At 46.9% G+C, this 22,111-nt stretch overlaps 1 protein-coding gene across 4 annotated transcripts in view; it reads left to right on the top strand.

Moving 5' to 3' along the window:
• The window catches only part of LOC144151561 (uncharacterized), a 42,246-nt gene extending 20,351 nt beyond the window's left edge, over positions 1 to 21,895 (top strand). For 3 of the 4 annotated variants that reach the window (XM_077682662.1, XM_077682659.1, XM_077682660.1), the window contains exons 5-6: positions 13,455 to 13,633; positions 18,802 to 21,895. In XM_077682662.1, coding sequence (XP_077538788.1) covers positions 13,455 to 13,633; positions 18,802 to 18,916 — 294 coding nt within the window. In that variant the 3' untranslated portion in view covers positions 18,917 to 21,895. The remainder of the gene's footprint in view (positions 1 to 13,454; positions 13,634 to 18,801) is intronic. The other variant, XM_077682661.1, reaches the window with a different exon arrangement.
• Positions 21,896 to 22,111: the final 216 nt, after the last annotated feature.

Here is a 22,111-nt window from a genome sequence, read left to right as displayed (position 1 = left end):
AGCTGATATGGCTTTAAAAAGTGTGTGTTTTGGTGGTTAGTTGGTTTTTCTGAGCTTTGGTGCCGTTGCACCATTGTCAGCATGAGAGATGGACTGAGAAGCGAAATGGATTTTTGTTTAGCGCTACATTTGTCGACGTGGGATTAGTTGAGACACCTGATCATCGTCCACATGTAAGGATAAGGAAACCAGACAGAAAGAGCTTGCGGATTTCCACATCGGCATGTAGCCATTCGGTAAGACAACTGCGTAGTCGCAACACATCCTACATGCGATGTGTCTGCGTAGTGTAGTTGTCCTGTACTAGGCTGTCAGCTGATCTGTAGCCCACTGCTCCTGTGTGGGAAGGGATCCACTGGACTTCCACTGTGAAACAGTCTTTGGTGAGACACTTTGGGAGATAGAATTATGGCTTCTCCCAGGGTGTACCCTGATACAACGGCTCAAGAGCTGGCTTTAAGTTGCAGAATGCTACAGATTGATGTGAAGATACTACCGCATGCTTCGCTCTGAAAATGCCCACGAAATATTCAAATTTGGTATCGCAAAGGCGGCTACACACAATGCCCTCCTTTCGTTGCTGCGCTGCTTGAGCACCAATGATCGTGCTCGGGTCTGCATGTACAAGACGGGATAGTGCATACTTCATGCCCTTGTAAAACCAAGGCGGATTTAGTGCAGTGCAATGCAACGCCTGGATGGTATTTAGGGCTGAATGTGTGCAGGATTCATTCTTGATTGTAATACTGAATGCAAGGTTGGTTTTGCCAAGTTAGCATCACTTGCACAAGCAGTTGTGGAGGAGCCGGAGAAGTAGAGACTGAAACTTGTGGAGGGTCTTGCTACTTGCGACTGCACAGGGAACAGCAAGTGACGGCACCCCAGCCTCCTCCATATTGGCTTTACACTTAATTCTATCAATATTACGGCCCTTTCTTATAATATGAGTATTTCAAGCTTTTGCGTACTACCAAACAACCGCTCTCTTGGGACCCAAACCAGTGAAATCGAAACCACCCAGGAACGCTTCTGACTGCGCTCTAGTCGACTCCAAAATCCAATCTAAGAACACGCGGACTACCGAAAAATCTGCACATGCTTGCCGTTTTGTTATTGTCATCTGACAATACCAAATGTGCTTGTGTCTTTGTGACATTAGTTCGTGACATGCATTCGTATACAGATGAAAAGAAAATTGAAGTCGGGGGAATGGCATCGGCACGCCGGGAGAAAACATCCACGCGACATCCTGCCACTACGGTTAAGATTGAAAGAGGATATGCGAGCGAGACAAGAAGTGTGAGGGTGTGTTGCAGCAGAACTTTGGCAAAAGTTCAGCAACAGAGTGGCAATCTTGGAGAAGAAGTGGATGACACTTTTTTAAAATCTCGTGAACGAGAAAGAAGCACAGGATGCGCTGACAGGCTTCTCTCTGAAGAAGCTGTTAAAATGCGCACAGCTTGCAGGTCAGATTTTTTGCCTCAACCCAGTCCATTAAGTGATAGAAACGGTGGTTTGGCGCTAGAATGCGACGTGCTACTAATGAAAGCCAGAAGACACCAGAAGATTTCTCGGAGGCTCCAAAGGCCTTTCAGTCTGCTGAACCCTCCAAAAGTGCTGAACCCTCCAAAAGTACACCGTCTCAGAAATGGACCAGACTATGGTTAGAATGGATTCTCTGGCTAACAGGATGAACAACGTGATGTGCGACAACAGCGTGCCAATTGCTAACACTGGTTGTGGCCAAGAGGCTTCACGGTCTTCTTAGCCTTCATTAAAAATGTTTCTCTCCTATGCACAGCATTATTTTTTTATTTTTCTGAGGGGCATGGGTAAAGGGGAGTTAACATTTTTGCACCGCCAATTTAAATTATGGGGCAGTTCAAAACAAGGGCCACCTCCTCAAATTTTCCTGAACTATCCTCATGTTGTGGAGGTGTGCTTGCTCGGCATTTTAGGGTAGTTTCGGTGCGTTAAACCCCATAATCATCATTGGGTGCAAGCAAGGCAGCAGCAACCATGCTTTTTTAAAGCTACCAAAATACCAACCTAGGTGGTGCAACAAAGGACGGAGCTTCAGCTGGCATGGATTGGGATGGGTTATGTTATTTAGGCCTGGTTAGGCCAGCATTGCAGCAGGCGGGCGAAATAGGATGGTTGAAATTCATGGCTTGAAAGGCGCTTGTCCATTGTTAGAGCAATGAGCAGTTCACGCTAGGCTAGGCTAGGCGGAAAACTTAGTGCAGGTAAAATTGGGACCTACTGTGCAGCACACCCACAGCTCATCCACTGGACAAAAACAAATAGCTGAAAAGGCTGGCTACTGGAGGGAAAATAGGCCCAAAGCGTATCGTTGTTTACGCTGTTTATCTCAAGCGGCAAGTGATGTTGCAGAACGACTTGCAAGACACTGCCCCTCTCCGTTTGGCCTTCAGCTTCCCCATACTTTTCCTCTTCTCACTTGAAGGGCTACGGGTAGATAGTATACAAGTATACAACTTTTCTTCGATCGAAAGATTACCACGGTGAAACAGCAAACACGGTTCTTGATATTGCAAACCTCTTGGGTTAGGGAAAGATATTCGTATTGTCCAAGTTAAATTTGTATCGCAAACTTAACAAGCAAAAATGCACAAAGACAATGTGCATATTTGTTTCTGATACTTGAACTGTCTCTTACATGTATTCTTTACCTTGAAGGGCTTGTAAAACAGATTTATTTGCATATTGTGTTAGCTGCAAAAAAAAAAAAAAACACACTTCTCTACGAGGTAATTTTGTCTTTAAACAGATTTTTGTTTTTAAAGGGACCCTGCAACACTTGCCATCGACTACTAGTAATGTATTTTGGGATAAAGTCTATTGTCCCAGAAATCTCCTCCCGCAAGAATTATGAAAATCCGTTCACAATTAACGAAACTACGCGCGATGAGAAATCGCGCATAATCATTCCCTATCAACTCGACCGCGGGCAACGCGACGAAAGCTGCGCGCTCTCTCCCGGAGAGGGGGGTGGCTCGTGGCGTTCTCTTCGGCGGCCTTCGGTATATCCCATGCCGGATAGTTTTCTCCTTTTCTCCGCAACGCGGAGGGGCCTATTTCCGGTCTGGTGCCACAAAAAAGCAGGCATGGGTGCCTGCTCGCAAGTGCGCGCTCGGGCTGGTAGGGCATTTTTGAAGCAATAAACGTCTGTAGTCGAGTGGTCCCGTGAAAGGGAAGTATTGAGCTCATCACTCAAACTCTGCGCGCACTCAAAACACAAAAGAAACGGCAAAACTGTGCCTACAGGTTCAGGCATAGAAGAGGTTCGTACACAGCGATGACGACGACGGAAATGGGAGAATCTACCCGCGAAGTTGACCAGTGACAGCCGATCGGGCAGCCATGGCCTATGTGACGTCCCTCGGGCCATGCATAATGAGGACAACTGAAGAGAGAGCGGTTTGTTTTTCCGCGTCTTTCACATCGATTTGCGCGCTCACCGCTTCACGTGCACGTGTAATATTTGGCTCAGGTATTCCTGGCAGTGTAATCTAAACGTTGCGCAGGTTTACTTGCACTGTTCAAAGAGTGTTGCAGGGTCCCTTTAATGTACATCAACTACCCCCCTCCGACAGGTGGCCTCTGTCTTCACCATGTGACAAGTGGCAGTGCCGCTCCGCAAACGCAACTTTGGTTTCTAGCATGTGGAGCGAAGCCGTCTCCGTCACAGGCTCGCCCTCAATGTCCAAAAGTCGTGCAGAGCTGCGTTGAAGGCAATTATATGACAGATAATGCGCCAGCAGGAGCAGATGAAACGTTCTAACAGGCAAACAGAGTTGAAGTGTTCCGTCAAGAAGGATTTGTGCTACATTTTCCTGATCCAAAATGGGAACTGTATTCGTCATTTGAGGGTTAATAAAATTCGTGCACCTGCTCGTCGCTCTCATTGCGTGAAGAAGTGGCAGCAGGGGCTACGCAATCCCCACGAAATGAAGCCGTAACTTCCAGACCGCCATTGTAGTCGCGCAAGACTAAATACTAAAATACGACAGTTTACGTATGAGTTAGCGAGTTGAAACTTGGTCAGGTTATCATTTGCTCATAGCCAATCTAGATAAGGGCTTTTTTTTTTTACTAGTTTTCTTGTGGCCAGCTGTAGGATGGCTACAGAAGCAGCGGCCTCGCATTACATGTCTTTATAAAACTTCTTGGTAGTTATCTACATAAGTTACAGATGAAAAAGTCGGCATAATGAGAGTTGTCCTAACGGTGAAACGTGTTAAAATTCAGGGCTGTAGCTAGAAACTATTTTCGGGTGGAGGGACTGTTGTGGGAAAGGAGGAGTTTTGCCAAAAGGAGCACTAGCACTTGCTTACACGCTGCCTGGAAAAAATTTCAGGTAGGAGGAGGAGGGATTTGAACGCTCACACCTTCCCTCTTCCCCCGACTTCATTACGTGTTGGCATAGTTTGTTTTGAAATAATTACCAATTGGAGCTGTTTTCTCGGCCAAGCACTTGCCGGTTTATCACTTCCAGTGTGGCTCCAGAATATCTTTGTGTCAGTCGAAATTTTGCCCTCTTGGTCGGGTGATGCACTTTTCCGAGGGAATCGTCGAATTCGTATCGTCCCAAAATTTGTGTCATTCATGATCGCATTATTGAGATTCCACTGTGTGCCAGGTTTAGAGGTAACTGCGAGAGAGTCGAGCCACACTGGGCTTCTTTGATTTACTGCCTCAGACTGACGGCGGACTCTCAAAGAAGCAATTCGGCATTTGATGTTCACATATGTTTCTGCGACATGGAAAATCTTCGGTCTATTTATGAAGTATTTACTGGACTACTTACCAAAAAGCCCCACTGTCAATTCTGACAATCCAGGAACTTGAGTCATCCAATTTGCTTTCTTCTTTCATTACAACATTGAGAGTTCAGGTAAGCTCAAGTTGTCCAATTATAGCAACAGCTACGCCTCAACTTGACATTTGTAGTCGGAAGCATTTGTAGTCTTCTTTGAACGTCATCCTCCGACTCTGAGTGCTTCTGGCTGCTCCGACTCCAAAGTGGGAGTGCCATAGAAATTTGGATTCGAGCATTCACGTGATACCAGCCGCCACCGCGCCGGCAACATGGCGTAGCCGTGAAGCGGCCCAGGTAGTCTGAGCTAGAGCACTGCACGGGCCGGAATTTCTAGGCCCGGCCCGACCCGGCCCGGTAGAGACAGGCCCGGGCCCGGCCCGGGCCCGACAAGTTTTTTAAACGGGAGCCCGAGCCCGGCCCAAGCCCGACAAATTTTTAAAATGTGAGCCCGAGCCCGACAAAAATTTAAAATATCAGCCCGAGCCCGACCCGAGTCCGGTAGAATTTAAATGAAATAAGTCCGTGCCCGCCAGACTTTCTAAGTATCAGCCCGAGTCAAAAGGCTATAAACATGAGCCCGAAAACGTTTGCTGTTTTTAACCTAAAAGCGTAAGCATAAAGCGACTACATAAAGCAATGAATGGGAAATACTGTGATCACAATAATATAATTCGGATTTTGTTAGTGTTGACTCAACAGACTAAGTTTACGTACATTTACTGCTGGAATATTTGACAGCATTTTGCTTTTACTATCTGTTGCTAAAGGAACTCGGAGATTGCGCCACGGGTTCGATTCGGGTCCATACACGAACGCGCCTGAAATTTGAGCAGATGACGTGTCCGCTTTCATGACTTCATTTCTGTCTTTCCCTTCAGTGATGAAGGCAGCATTATTTTGTCTGCGTTTGTTTTCTTTTCTGCCTTGAATCATGGTTTTAAAACTTTTTATCCGAAACATTGGCTCTGCTTCGAAAATTGGTCCCCGAAACTATGCACGGTTGTGACTACCGCCCATACGAAAACATGTGGGCGTCCGGCGTTCCTACTTTCGGCAAAAGAATGGGGATGTGCGGACCTTGAAGGCAGCAGCTGATGGCAACAAATCTTGTCTGCCTTGCCTCGGCATTTTTGGGTGACAGCTTGCTTTCCGAAGTGGAGGAACCGCTTCAGTAGGGTTTGGTTTCGCCCTCCACGGACCCGTAGCATCCCGACGACGCTGCGGCCGCGCATGTGCGCTGTGACTGACCCATTTATTTTGTTCGACGACGACTTCGAGCCAGCCCGCCACCACCGGGGGTGTTCCGGCAACCGTTCGAGACAAAGCGACGACGCGGGCCGCACGACCCTTCGTGGAACTTCTGTGAGGCGGACCCCGGCGACGGAATCTTTACGGCTCCCAGCCTCAGGGAATGACTGCTTCTCCCCGCGTCTCCTCTCTCGTGCCTATTCCACCAACCCCCATCCTGTACACAGCAGTGTATTCGACGTGTGCACTCAAAATAAAGAGCTGTACTCCCATTCTTCAGTCTCCCGTTTCTTGTGGAGGCCCAGGCGCTTGGAATGCAGGGCCACGCGTCGTGACCGAGGAGCCGCTTGCTACCACGGAGGTGGCAACAGTAGACAGTGCGAAGTCTATGTCGCCTTTGTTCTGTTTTATTTCAAAAAGCAGAAATAAAGACAGTCATGTTGTATTGTGTGTCTGGAGTGCCCTCGCCTGGCCTGCTCTCTCCCACTATGCTGCCCAGACTGCCTGGTTTATAATTGATGTGAAGGCTTTCTGAGCGGAATCGTCTATTTATCATGTTTTTTAACGGCGCCATAGTGACATTGCACTTCGCTTTTTTTTTCTTTTCACTTAACGTCAAATATCAATGGGAAAACTTGCTATCAACAATTTAGAATTAGCGTCACACCACTGCCGTGCGGCCCGTGCCTCAGGCACTGCTCGGGCCGGCTCGGGCCGGCAAGGCCCGAAACATTTTTCGTTCAAGCCCGAGCCCGGCCCGGGCCCAAGAAAATGTGTGCTACCCGGCCCGAGCCCGGCCCGCGGGCCGGGCCGGGCTCGGGCTTTTGGGCCGGCCCGGGCCCGTGCAGTGCACTAGTCTGAGCTACTGCTTGTTCCTGCTCTCCAAAACGAACTTTAAGCCCCAAGCAAAGTTACCTACACATGCGCGAAACAAGCCGGTAACGTGGCCGAAAATGGCAGTACGAGTTGCCATTCAAGCCTCTTATGAAGGCGGCCATGAAATATCTGCGGTGCACTAAGCCTAACCGTCTCTAGGTGGCCCGTCTGGCTGCTCGTACCCTGTTTAAACCTGTTTGAAAATGGCACCACAGTTGTGCTTTGCTTTATTGCCGCAAGCAGTAGGCCCCTCCCACTACCACGTGGAGGTGGTACTGGCGGTCACGAATCGGGTAAAGCGTTCGGTTGGGGAGCTATGTCTGTCACTCAAATTGCGAGTGGCCTCCACATGTGAGTGCGGTGAGCCAGAAGATCAGAGCGACCACCCGAATGCAGCATTATTATGCTGACTCTCTGGGCTAGGCTTAGCTACTTCGTTTTTTTTAGGCGACATCGCCTTCTAGGTGGCAAATTTCTGTTGTGTGGTTGAGCTCTTCAATAAGTATGTACCGTTTACGACGAGAGAATCCTTTCAGTATGGTTCCCACACTAACTCTGTGCCTACATTCTGTCGATGATTTAGTAAACAGAGGCTGATGTTTTAGATCGGCTTGGACTTCTTCTTTGTCTAAATATAGTGGCTCTATTCATGAATACTCTTTCAGTGTCCGACCTAGACTGGCGGAGTGTTTCACTGCTTGGCTGTTTGGCAGTACTTCAGGTTTTCATTTTAATCTGTAAGCTGCTTGCTCTATAGCCACATGGAGGCGAAAATCAAAAGCGTGCGTGTTGAGAATTTAGAGCATGTTAAAGATCCCCAGGTGGTCAAAATTAATCCGGAGTCCACTATGGCAAGCCTCATAGCCTGGGCATAGCCTCGGTGCGTTAAACCCCACAGAATTTCGATTGTGAACCCGTTGCCCAGCATTTCTTCATTGTATCGGACCCCATTCCTTGGCGATGCCTTTTAGGAATCATTTTACTAGGTCATGGTTGTCCACAAATGTCGAGTTGCCTAGATATTCTGTGATTACTTGTATCCGTAAGTTATCTGGATCCAATTCCGAATCGAAATCCAGGGACCGTGTGCACGTCTGGGCTTTGCGGTGCTTCGATGGAAATTGATTTTCACAGAATTGTACGCATTTTCATATTAAAAGCTTGAAGGTCTTTCAAGTACTTTTTGGTTACTTGGTTTATAACTGAATACTTGGTTTGGTTTTGGTTTATAACTTAATACGTATGTGGGAACTCATTTTTCAAATAAAACTGAAGCACCGGCACTTTCATGTATTGCTTTATTTCCTGGTTGGGTCTAAATGTGAGCATCCATACACAGTATTGACAAAGAAATTGAAGAACAAATGAAATTTTGTACCTGTTTGACTCGCCTGGTTTGTATTATTCAGCCATTGGTTTTGCCACTTCCAGCCACATTCCTCAGGTTACAAAATTAAGTCAGCTTTGGCCTCGCTAACCCTGGAAAACAGGCATGCGAAGCTACAAATCGGCAGCAATGGAAGTGTAAAAAAAAAAAAAATTTGTCACTTTGGATTGCAGTTACATACACCCGCTGTGGTGGCTCAGTGGCTAAGGCATTGCACTGCTGAGCACGAGGTCGCGGGTTCGATTCCCGGCCGCGGCGGCCGCTTTTCTGATGAGGCGAAAACCAAAAATGCCCATGTGTACGAGATTTCGGCGCATGTTAAAGATCCCCAGGGGGTCGAACCACCCGCCACGGTGGCTCAGTGGCTAAGGCGTTGGTTGCGCTGCTGAGCACGAGGTCGCGGGTTCAATTCCCAGCCTCGACGGCCGCTTTTCTGATGGAGGCGAAAAGCAAAAACACCCGTGTATACGAGATTTCGGCGCACGTTATAAGGTGGTCGAAATTAATCCGGAGCCCTCCACTATGGCGCGCCTCATCGCCTGCGTTGCGTCGGCGCGTTAAACCCTACAATCAATCAATCAATCATCGCAGTTACATCTGCACTGTGTGCCAGTAGAAAGCCCTCTAAAGGTTCCTTCAACTCGTACCTTATCTTCGGCAGGTTAACCATAATCTGCATAAGGATGAATAGGAACATCCTTGCAATATTTTGCTCCCAGCCTTTGGTGGCAACAAGCTTGGACAAACCTCAAGATTCTCGAAAGTCCTCCAAAGGTTCCTTCAAGTCGTGGCTTATCATTGTCAGTTAAATCATAATCTGCATAACGATGAATAGGAATGGTCCTGCAAGATTTTGTTCCCAGGTTTTGATGGCAAGAAACTTGGATGAACCTCAAGATTTTCCTTTACGTTTAACGAAGTTTGTTTTCATATGTAAAGAATGCATCCGCTAAAGATTGCATGTATGACTTAATACGTTTACAGACTGGTAGGTGTAGAAAAGGTATCTTGCATAGAACCTTTAAAAGTCAACTGCACTCAAATTTCACCTCGACCAAATTTATTTTTAATGTGTTGTAAGAACCACCAAATCCGCTGGGACAAGTGGTAGCCCCGTGAAAAAGCTGCGCCGCATCTCCACCTGCCGGCAGATTGACTAAACAGCCATGACGCACCTGTGACGCTCCAGCCGACGGGGGCTTCTACCTTTGGCCACCCACGCAGCTGGAGAACCGGTCGAGCTCCAAACGCTTCACTCGTTTGCTGCCCCTTGCGTGCGTAAAGCTTGCGCGCAGGCTTGCTCCTGAGCTGCTGACCGTCCGGCCGCTCGTTGGACGGCTGCAACGTCACTTCAATGGCCGCGCTCTCCTCGATTTTGGTTTCAAAATCTCCGATTCTTGCTGACCGCTTGAGGCGTCCATGCACGTATTTCAGCTATTGTATTTTGCATCTTGCTTTCTTTTGCAGCAGACTGTACGGAAATAGTGTTTTCAAGAAGTCAATTTTCAGTGCAGTTGGCCTTTATTTGCCTTTAGGTATACAAAACTCTCATCTGAGGCCTTTTTGTGGCTTGGCTGGGCACAGTGCAATGGGTACTGGTCATGTGTGTAAACTGGGGTTGTAAAGTTTCATTTGGCAAGTTTATTTTTAGCCGCTATCATTGTTTCATAACTATGCCACACTTCACATGGCAAGCTTCACTGAAAGTCCTCTTTGCTTGAAGCAGGTTACGTATTTTGTATGGAACAAGGGCAGCTGACCTACTGCAAGCAGTTACAATAAGGAAAAAAGTTCAAAATAACATAGCGTAGAATTTCACATCAGCGTAAGCAGTAAGATAACACCAAGCGAAATGAGTCCAGGTAAAATATTATCGTGGCTCATTTTTTTCAGCCCCGGCATTAAGAGTCTGTTGGACTTATGCCGGTTCAGAACTTATGTGCAGTGAAGCTGTCTGGTGTGCAAAAAGATTTATTTCGGTGGTATCATTGTTATACCTGCATTTAACCCTTTTGCTGCACTGACATACCGGTAAGTTTTTTGCATTTCCCATCCGCAGTGTCACGGATGTACCGGTACGTTCTCCATTGCGCGTCCGAAAATTCGCGCCATAGCGCGAAGCTGCCGCGCCTGGACTTTTTGTGCCGTCTGCCGAATCTATCTAGTAGCTCATATTTTCACTCGCAAGCTCTTTTTCGTCGGTATATTAAAGAGTACGGAGCGACCGTGCTGAGGGGCATGGTCGCTCCACACGCTGTACTCTGTCGGGATGAGTGACCACGCGACACGCGTGCGATTACGGGTGCAAGGATTGTTGTGCCATCTGCAATGTGTTTCTAGTTTTTGTTATTTGGTCTCGCATCTACTGCGACGCGCCAGGTTAGCCCAGCGCGCCGTTGCCCTTCCAATAGACTGAAACATGACTCAATCACGCCTTTCGCTCGCTCGCCGCGCTTTCATTTGCCGCTGTCAGCAGTGGACGAGGTTGTTTTATCAATGTTGTATCCCCTTTTTATCTCTGTCTGCCATCATGATTTCATAATGTGTCATTTCTGTGCGTTGTGCGGGTTGCTGAGAGTGCTCCCTTCATGCGCGCGGTTACTTTTGGATGGCTGACCGTGTGGGGCCTTCGACTGTGGACAGGAGCGATGGTTCTTCGATTCCGATCCGAATACGAGCCGAGCTCGGATTCGCACTCTGAGAGTTTATTATCCGAGGAAGGGGTGCAAGTTCCACAGCGTCAGATTCTGATGTTGAAACGGTGGGGTCGTCGTCCCAGAAGCGTGCACAACAAACTGATAATATCTGGAAGAAAGGCGATTTCTCACCTACGCTCTTTCCTTTCGACATGTTACGTTCCGGACGCTACCATAGTCAAATAAATCACTATGCTTTTTTCCTAATATTTCGGAAACCAAGCCAACACTGGGGGGGGGGGTGTCACGATCAGAAATACCCGACAGTGAAAGGGTTAATGGTGTGTATTCCATTTGATACCTAGGCCTCAACATTTAGAATGCTTGACTTGCATAGAAAGGTAACACACTTTGGGTTGAGGAATCTTCTCTAATTTTCTGAAGCATTTGTTTCTTGTACAGATTATCCCAATGGCATGGTTGCTCAGAAAAATCGACTAGAATTTCTATTGCTGAACAAATTCAGACCAGTAAACAAAAAAAAAAGTGATACTCGGCACTTTTGGAACAGAGTGCAGGCAAAGGCAAGGATAGTCAAGAAGACAACTGGCAGCTGGGAGATATAAGAACAAGGTTCTGAGCTTGGCTTTCAGAGATTTCATTAAGCTTCTGGGGGTACACCTAGACAAGTTCATCTTTCTTCTTGCATGCATTGAACCCTTACATCTCAAGTGTACATTGAACTGACAACTGTTCTTACTCGGAAAAGCTAGTCGGCCAGAGAACCTTTGTTTTTCTTTTAAAAGGTGTCGCAAAGTTGTTCAGAAGAATATTGTCTTAGCCGATAACTATTTCTGTGGCATCTGTCGCATCACTTGTGTGCTTCCCAAAAGCACAAACGTCACTTCAACGCTTGAAGTATCAGCAGCAGTCAAGCCCCTGGTTTTTACTATTTTCTGTTGCTGTTATTGTTTATGTGCAATTCTGATGCGATTCTTTTCTTGTTAAGTTGCCTTGCTTTCTCGAAATAACTGACTGGAGAGGCAATGCTAAAGGTTTTGCACGAGTTTATTTGGGTTTTGTTTCCATTGTTTTTCGAATATCAGTTCATAGTGTGCAGATAGTGTACCTAGCCACAAGAACAGTTGGGCTAGGAAGGAACTGTTTTTGCTAAAAGCAATAGCATGCTCTTCACAGAACTTTTCACAAAATGCTGGCACTGAGGCCATTTGTGTTCAGTGTCATCTCTGGGTCCTTCGCACATTACTTTAGCAGTGTTCGTGTTAATAATAACGTCAAAAGTTACATCGAAAGTTTTATACTAAGACTCATTGTTGCGGCGTTCAATCAAACTTGCTGATAGCAATATTTAAAGTGCCATCAATATGTTACTCTTATGACCAGATCGGGCCAAAATGGGCAGTCTTTGGACCATTTTCACGATTTCTCCCGAAATAAATGCAAAATGCAACTTTAATACTAAAGTTGACGCAACCCAGTAAAACCAACACCACCTAAATGAGAAGGCCTCTGTATCAGCCCCTTCCCTTTACTTCTTTGTGCAGTGATTGGCAGGTAATTTTAAAATGTGTGGACATTTATGTTTTTAACCCTTAGTGATTAGCAAAAGTTAAGCACATGGCTCACCTGTCGATGATGTGGTGTATAGAAGCTTTCACTTTATCTTGGAGGTGTTAGACATTCTCTTAGTTCGGGGGGAATAACCGCAGAGACGGGGACTAACGGACGAAAAGACAGTACAAGCGCTTGTACAAGCGTACAGTACAAGACAGTACAGTACAAGCGCTTGTACTGTCTTTTCGTCTGTTAGTCCCCGTCTCTGCGCTGTTTTTTCCCCCTGAGATGTCAAACCAACTAGCCCAATCCCAAGCTTTAGTCTTAGTTCGGATTTTTTTTTTTTTTTTCTGTGTAAGACAACAGTGAAGTTTAGGGTTCTGTGGCTGTTTGTTTTTGGTTGCCCAATAGGTATATAGTTAACCAATATTGTTTTAAGTTGGTTGCACTGCGATTGAAAATTCAAGTACAGCATTAAAAAATATACAACAGCGTAAGCCAAATAACTTTTGCGTTACTTCCATTGCTGTGGTGCTTCTGTCACGAATGACGCCATCACTCCCACATAAAAGTCAGCGAGAAAAGTTCATTGTTCTAATTTCGGTTCCTTTCCCTCTGATGTTAAGAAGCTGGTATTAAACTAAAAAAAACCTCGTTATTGTAGTTTTAACTGATGCGAAATTATTTCAGCTGTGTAACTGAAAGACTGCAAGGTTCAACCCAACTGTGCAAAGGGCCCTTTTTTGCCGAGCGACAGCAATTTTTCTTTCTTTTCCTTTCTGTTGCGTTTTGCATGCCCTCGTTCTTTTGTTTGGCCCGTTTCCTCCTGAGTTGGTATACTGACTGCGAAGCCCTTCCCTCTCCTCCCGGCTGTCCGCCCACCCGAAAGAGTGGTTCCGGCATGTCTCCCCAGTGCTACCTGTGCGGCAAGCTGGGCCACATCTCGCGGGACTGCCCCAACAGCGAGCGGGACGACCGCAAGTGCTACAACTGCGGCCACCTGGGACACATCAGCCGCGACTGCCCCGAGGCCGGCGGCAATGACCCCGTCGCCGACGTCTGCTACCGGTCAGTGGCTCCCTCCTTCCACTCTCTCCGCCCCCTGCTGTTTGATCGTGTGCGTGTCTAGTATGTGCAGGTGCCGTCATAAGTAATTGGAACGGGGATTTGCATACCGTATTTTTGCGCGTATAACCTGCACCAAAATGCGAAAATTTCAGGGGTGAAGTAGAGGTGCGGATTATATGCGAGGGATTTCCTTTGGTGCAGCTTCACCGCAATGCGCGTTGGGCCGTGATGCCCCTGCAGCAGTAATAGCGACTAAGCCACTGTTATCCCATTGGCGGTGCTTATTTTGCACACACAGCTCAACAATATACCAACTGAAAAAATGTGTGTGGCAAGTCATTTAGTTACGGAGTCGGCTAGGTAAGTCTTTTTTGCATAAACAAATGTATAATGTTGCTTGTGTAGTAGCTTTGGTTAATCCTCTTTATGTATAAATTGTGCTGGCAATACGTGGGGACATATTTTTTTATATTCGTCGACTTAAAGTGGGGGTTCAGGTTATATGCAGGGGCGGGTTATACGTGCGAAAATACGGTATATCACACAATATTTGTCTCGCTGGCTTTATGAGAGCCATTATCGGTTGACAGGAAGCTTTTTCCATTAGGAAGGACTCCTCTAAATGCACACCAATGCAGCCATGCAGTTTCCGGGAGAAGAAATTCCTGAACATTTACGAGGCCATGTTCCAGTTACTTTTGATGGCGCCTGTACACACTCACTGAGAGACCTGCCGCTAAAAACTTACCTTGGGTCGTCACAGTGCAGTATTGTCTTCCTTGTTGATGCCTTCATCGTTGTGGGATGGGAATCGATGGAATCGTGGATCAGTGTGTCCCCTTCTCCACCTTAGAGGAGTGGGGTTTTGAAGTGTAAGAGGGGGCGAGGGAGATCGACGACACGTGTTCTTAGGCTGAATGTGGGAAGAGATGACCAGAATACTTCTGAATGGGGCTGATCGTTTCAAACAAGGGAGGGGACATTGTGGGCAAGGGGTTGTTAGGGGCAGCGGACACAGTTGTTTTGCGGCCAAGTTTTTCGCATCAGCATTTGTCCCATGCTCATTACAAGCAGACAACGATGATGCTGCATGTAGCGAGGACACTAGCGTGACGAAATGAGGCGGCAAGAGGAAAGCTGCAAGGCCACATTCTTCTTCTGTCTACAGTAGCCGACTGTTTTTTCGGACTCTGAAAATTGACTTGCTGGATATTTTGGACTTTCCCCGAGGAACTGCCACTTGTCCCATATGAGTAATGACTCGCAGATTTTTCGGACTGCTCTTTTATTCGGACTTTTTTCCGTTCCATTCCAGGTCTGAAAAATTAGTAGGCTACTGTAAATTGCTGCGCACTGCCATTAGTTTATCGGAGCTGCCTGCACGTGAAAGCTATGCATCTAGTTGGCCCCGAAGTATAGGACAGAATGCACGTCTGTTATCTGCTTGAAGGAGGTGTGCAGTAAGTGGGTGGGGAGGAAGAGAATGGGGGTGAGTGGCCTTTCAGATCTTGGAAATAGGCAGGTACTGAAGGTAAATGTTCTTCTCGTTGTTTCTTCTCCATCATTCGGGTGTTGTCTTTCCTTTGAGCCTTTGAGGAGATCAGTCCCTTGTCCTGTGTTATCGCATCTAGCCCTGTCGATGTCAATCTTCCTTCGCTCATTCAGATGCTGATGAAAATGGTGGAACGGGAACTGGGGACAACTATCTTGAAACGGATGCCTTCATTCCACTTAGCTGCATCCGACTACAGCCGTTAATGCAAGGGCAAGGCAAACCTGTAATAGAAGGTAACTAGCCAGTGGCAGTGTTTAGACGTCCCGAGCGTTTCTGTGCTGCCAGGAAAGGGCACCAAGATGCAGTATGTATTCAGTGGCACATGGGAGTTTTCTGTGTGTTACCATGTGTGACAAGCGTGAAACTGGTGGTATTGTGTGCGAGTACACCTGCATACCGTATTTTTTTTTTATTGCGCCATTTTGCCACAGGGCATAGGTAACAGGAAAACAATAGACATACCGTATTTATTCAATTATAAGACACTTTTTTTTTTTTTTCAAAATTTGTGGTCGGAAAGTCATACCTTGCCTTAAATTCGCAGCTCAGTATGTGTTGTGTGTGTGTGTGTGTGTGTGTGTGTGCGCGCGCGTGCGTGCGTGCGTGCACGCGCAGGTGCGTGCATGTGTGTGTGTTGGAAATAAGTGTAGGCAGTCAAGAAAGCCAAGGAAACCAAAGGGGAAAATGTGGTAGGTCAGAATAGCCCCGCCGGTAGCGTAGTGGTTATCGCACCAGACGTGTATTCTGGAGGTTGTGGGTTTGGATCCCACCCGGCGGGCATTTTTTCTCCACTTTCTTTCTTTTTTTCAAAAAATATGTCTGACGTACCACATTTTCCCCTTTGGTTTCCTTGGCTTACTACTTATTTCTGTCTTCATTCAACGAGCCCCTCATTTTTCATTCTAATTCGTTATATAGATGGCTTTTTTTTTTTTTTTTACTCGAAACAGCACCCTCGCCTTATAATCGTGACTGGCTTATAATCGAATAAATACGGTATGTGGCACCCATGCCAGCGTTCAAGCCAATTGGATGTTCCGCTCGAAAACGTCCAGTCCTTTGTATACTAATTTGGTTCACTAGGAAAACGCAAAAAAGCTTTGGATTGCCTTGGCTTCTGTTCTTAACGAGTTGTCAAGTTGATGACAATTAGAGAATCCTGTTTTCATGAAGTGCATGTTATTTAAGTGCCTGAAGTGCCTTATTCCACAAAAACACCCTTGTTGTTGTTTGGTCAAGAAAATTTTCAACTAAAGTCTCCGCGGTAGCAGTTCAGTGTTCGACCAACTGTGCTATCGGCACGTTGCGAGCGTTGAACAAAAATCTTTTTGCTTCGTCGTTGTTCCTTTCTTTGTGGCACGTAGCACTTGAGGGATTGGCCAGGAATCGAGAGCTTTAAGGGGCTAACGTGCCTGCTTCAAAAAAATTACCAATGTTATGAATTCGAAATGTAAAATTGTAGAGCAGCATGTGCTGTGTGACACATCAACATGATTTCACGGGAGGAGAACAGGTGCTGCACAGAACCCCCGATTCTAGGGGAGCTATGGTGTGTGTGCCAGTCTGCCTGCAGACAGAATTCGCACCATAAGACGAAGAAACGAAAGTGAGGAAAGAGACCCAAGCACAGGTGCAGCAGAAAAGAAGCTGTTCACACCGTATTTACTCACATAATGAACTACTTTTTTTTTTTTTTTTTTTTCGGAAAATTTCATACCATAAAGATGCTAGGAGAAGTGTTATCAGAACCTTACCTTTCTGGTAAAAACACATAGGTAAATTATGTAATCTTTTTTTTTTTTTATTCGCAGCTTGCTAGTGGCCCCTATTCGCCATCGTCCCCATACTTGCCACGGCGCTGTCTTCCTTGCTGAAGTCGCTTGCGGCTTCGCGTTCGTTTGCGGCCTACAGCGCATTGTCTTCCATGCCGTCGAGGCACTCCTAAACTTTTTTCCACACTGAGAAACTTCCCTTCTTTGGGCCCGCCAAACACACGGCAGTCCCTGTTCAACCCCCAAACCTGTTGTTTTCACCAGTAGCGTACACGCAATGGGTCAACTCTGAAGTGCCGCTTATATAAGCTTCAATGCATGCTCCACCACCTTTGGTTTAAATAAAGGAGGGGCCATGAAGACAAAACACAAGTTTGGTTCATTCAAAAGATTGCCTCGTTCGAATCATACTGACACCACTTTTAACATAAACTTCGCTCAAATAAGCGATATAATTGGGAAAAAAAGGAAATGGCCATGCGATCCACTAGCTCATTTCCCGCAACAGAACCTATGATGTCATACGAGCCAGCTCTGTGATTGGCGGAGGCCGGCAAACGCAAATCAGGCAGAACCTATAAGCTTCCCGAATGAGTTATTTGCGCTTAAATGTAGGGCACACTCTTTTTATATCAGTAAGAATGGTAGGGAAAACGTTGGAAGTTACAAAAGCACACATAAACATAGAAGTACCGATGCGTACTGCTGTTGGTACTGTGCGCACTATGCTTTGTTTAGATGCACAGCACTGCAGGGCTTCGGGGTTGTTTCAGATGACACTGGCCGATTGACACAAGCAGCGGTGTCTTACGTGACCATATTTGTCGAGCGAGCACTATGTTTCACAAAACAGTTATTTTTTCTTTGAACAAAAACAAGCTAGGTTCAAATGCGGGCAAAAACAAACCAAAGGCAGAAAACGGCTTGCCGCGGTATAGTAGCGCCATCTAGATTCACTAACGGTAAACAAGGCTTCAGAATCGGCTGCAGAGCGGTCAGTTCCTGTGATGTCATTACAGACCACGAAAACACACGATTTAGCGGGAAAATCAATATTGTAACTTGATTAAATTCTTCGTGAATAAAACATCGTTTGCATCCAGACAAGCGCTGGGGGCACTATAAAACGCGAAATCTTTTGAATGAACCAAACTGGTGTTTTGTCTTCATGGCCCCTTTAAAGCCAGCCGTGTTGCTCATGTACTGGCCTATCGTACACCACGCTCCAAGAGCACAAAAGAGGTCCAAACACAGCTGAACAACAAAACGATGGATCGTAATGGCGGTCGCGGAACAGCACAAAGCAGGGAAGAAGTGCGGAGTACGTTTGGTACTTTGTTTGCACGCCGCAGCGCTTTCATGGCGCTATACGCAAGGAGGTTTGTTTTGTGTTTGGCAGGTGGTGCTCCGCAAGTGCGCAATTTTTAAATTGCGAGCCATAACATTCGCGCCCACATCTCTGTTGAGACTTTTTTTTGTTAGAGCGCATTTTTAGCGTTTCTGCGCGTACAGTACTATGGCATGATATCAGGTTCCTGCGATCTTCGACGACATCAGCAACCATGCCGAGATAAAAACATATAGAGCAGTAACTTCTATATTCCTGCTGCATTTTATCAAGGTAACTGTAAACAAATTCTCAAGAAGAAAAGTAGGGGGGGGGGCTCATTACGCGATTAAATACAGTATCGCCAGGCCTTTGCCTTCAAAGCACATAAACTGACTGAAGTGCTCCAAGAAATTTTTTCTCACTGATCAAAAGAAGCAACAACGCTTGATGCATTGTTTTTTCCTCCTCAATGTTTTTGTTTTCTTTTTTTTTTTTTTTTTTTTTCTGGCAGCTGCAACGAGCGCGGGCACATAGCGCGCAACTGCCGGTCGACGCGCGCCAACAACCGCTGCTACCACTGCGGCGAGGTGGGCCACCTGGCGAGAGAGTGCGAGATGAAGGCCTGAGGGGCATGCCTCCTCCTCCTCCTCCTTTATGTCGCTGCACACGACAGCGCCGCCACCCTCGACAACGGACACCGTTTGTTTTTGTTGGTCTGTTTGCCCGCCACCGCTCCCCCATCTTGCCTTCCCTTTGTTTTTTGTGGGGGGGAAGAAAGTAGCCACCACTCCCCATGCCTATCCCCCCTCTGGAGCTTGTGAAGGCAGTTTCGTTTGCACCCCCCTATGGCATAGAGAAATGTAGAGGGGAGACCTTGCAAAAGGAATTGGAGGACATAGTGAGGGCGGAGGAATGGACAAGTTATCTCGTGTTTCGCACATACCGTCGTTACGACTGTTGTTTCAGTTGAGAGGTGGGTGGACGACTGGCTAGAATTCTGCTTTGCGTTGGTTGATTAAGTGTGGCAAGTTTGATAACAGATTGCTCTGTATTTTTTTTTTTTCTTCTCTTTTTTTGTTGGCGCGGTTGTTGCGAGGGGGGACGGCGGGGAAGCGGGCAATCTGTTCTGGGAGCCACACACACACACACTGTTTGTTGTTGTTGTTGACATCGTTGTGGGGATGATGTTAGCTCTCTTCAGCATCTTTCGGCGGTGCCCCTCTCTTCTGCCCCGCTTTTTGTCACACCCGACAGCAGGAAAAAGAAGGGAGAGCCTCCTGCCCTCTGCGCATTTGATCAAAGTCCTCGTAGATTGCTGGAGGGGGAAAACAAAAGGAAGAAACGAGGCGGTGACGATGTCCTGTTGTTTGGTCGAGAAGTGGGGACATTTGTGTGAGGGGTGGACCGACACTGAATGGACTGAAGCACAGTCCCTGAAGCGAGGACTGTCTCCCAGAGGTGGATGTGTACTGCGTCGGGTCTTTGTTCGTGGTTTCTGTGTAGAGAAAGCACAAGACATCGTGCATGGACAGGGAAGGCTTTACTTTTGTGTGGAGGAGGAGGCAAGGTGTGCTGCGGTGTTCCGCAAGGCACCGTTCTGGCACCACCAGCATTCAAAGCAGCATGCGCAGAGAGACTGCTTCGCGACCTAGCTGGTGGGTGGCGAAGGGGAATTGGTTGCGAAAACAGCCGGCGCGAGGTGGAGAGAAAATGAGAAAAAAAACTTATTTATTTTTGTTGAATAAAAAAAACAAGACTGCCTCAAGTTCAGTGCCCCCCTTGAGAAAAAGAGGCACGGAGGGCTTCGTATCTTTGACGTCATCTCGTCTGTGCGGGGGTGCTGCAGCCTCTGTCCCGCCTCTGCGGATTGTTACGGCGGGGGCTTGTTTGTTTTCTGTTTTTGCCCCCCCCTCCCTCCTTTCCCCCTCTCCAAAGTAGAGCGAGGACAGGGCCAAGGATTGGCAGTGTACAAAAGTGAGATTTCAGCGCGACAAAGTTGTACAAAAAAAGAAGTGGCGCGACAGCGTGGCACTTGCGCTCAAAGAGAGGAACGGGATATTTCTTTCGTTGTGGTCTCTTTCCTGGTGGGGGTTTTGGCACCGCAAGGAAAGGCGTTTCTGGGTGGCGGGGTTTAGGGGTCGTTGAGGCTCTTGGCAATCTGATCTGCCGGACGACAGCGGCGGTACTACTAGTTTGGTCGGCGTTTGGTGTGTGTGTACTGTGTGCGTTTGCCCACGAAGCTCTCACTCTCTCTCTCTCTCTCTGCTTGTTGAAAAAGAGAAAAGGAAAAAAAAACCACTGCTCTTGTGTCCAGTCTTGTTGAGAGTACCTTTTTGTAGCAAGCGCGCAGTGTTACGGCTTCGTGAGAAAGGGCAAACTCTTGGGAAAGACCAAAAAGAAGGCAGCAGATTTGTGCCGCGGCCGTGAAGGAACGTCGTACTATGCCTCGAATGATCGGCCCTGCCTGCTCCCTTGGAACACTACTTTGACGCGGCGATGTGCACGTTGTGTAGGTTGAGGCATGAGTAAATATATATATATATATAAATATAATATATATATATAAATAATATAAAGTGTAAATACTTGTTGACGAAGAGAAAGTTTCCCAGAGATATTTACAGCTGGTTCACCACTCGTTACTTGAGGTTGTTTGGAATCCATCCCAGGGGCAATTGTTTCCTCTAGCGACACAGAGAAAACGGAGCGCCCTCCGTTTTTTGCACACAGAACCCACCAACTGGAGGAAGAAGTACCACTGCAGTTGGGAGGGGGCGGTTACCGATAAGCGTGTCTCAGCCGACAAAACACTAGTCTTCTCTTACGAGCACTTGCATATATGACCAAAAAAAAAAAAAAAGTTGAGATGTTGTATACCTCACTCCGGGAACAAGATGCGCATAACATCAGAGCTGGGATTCACACGAGAGAAGGCAATGCCGTGAATACAACTCTGGCTGGTTGAGAAATATCAAAGTGCTTAACAAAAAAGCGAGAGGTGTCTTCACTGTTTCAGAGTGCTGGCTGTAATAGAGCAAGAGGAGCGGGCATTGACACGAGTGCGTTGGACAAAACACTGCCTGTCTTGTAAAGTCATGTCGAATTCACTAATGTGCGATACACATCCTGCCCTTTGCTTCCTTGTCGACGCAGGATGACAAAACTGTTTACGCGTGCGCTGAGACACGGGCGCGAACATGCGCCACGAAGGGCGGGAATTTCAAAATGCAGGAGGTCCGAAAGAAATCGGCCGCAGCGTTTGGAAGGGTACAGTGTACAGCAGAAAGCTGTGGCGCTTGGCAGTTGCTTGCCTGGCCGTGTGAATCCCAGTTCTCGGTGGCCGAGTAGTTGTTCGGCTGTCTCGAGACGTCCACAGTGTTATCTCGCGCGCGGCCGGAGCCTTCTGCCGTTGTACCTTTGTTCTATGTTCCTGTTGTTTTGTTCTTTTTTCTTCTTTTCACGGGGCCTTCATGCAACCCCACGAGCCACAGAGGAGACCCCTGTGCTATTTAACCTACTGTTATCCAGTGACATTGAGGTGTACATAACTGGGATGTGAAACGAGACAAAAAAAAATGGAATAAACCGACGGAAAAGGTCCGCAACACCGTAGTCTGTCTTCTTTTTTTTAACGTGTGAACTGTCTCTCTCTCCACTGCGATTAAAGGGGGACACTCCTCTTAAAACACTTTCTACTAATTTTTTTTAAAGTAAACTCTGTGAAACTTGTCAGTATTGCTGCTTTTTTCTGAGTGATTTCAAATATGCCATTATTTTTTAGTTAGTCAATTAGTTCCCAAGATGGAGATAAGTAGCCATTT

This window comes from Haemaphysalis longicornis, unplaced genomic scaffold, assembly GCF_048455015.1.
Source record: "Haemaphysalis longicornis isolate Haplotype H1 unplaced genomic scaffold, Haemaphysalis longicornis Haplotype H1 scaffold_9, whole genome shotgun sequence".
Lineage (NCBI taxonomy): Eukaryota > Metazoa > Arthropoda > Arachnida > Ixodida > Ixodidae > Haemaphysalis > Haemaphysalis longicornis.
The sequence above is the reverse complement of the archived record's forward strand: the minus strand, read 5'-3'. Positions and strand labels throughout refer to the sequence as shown.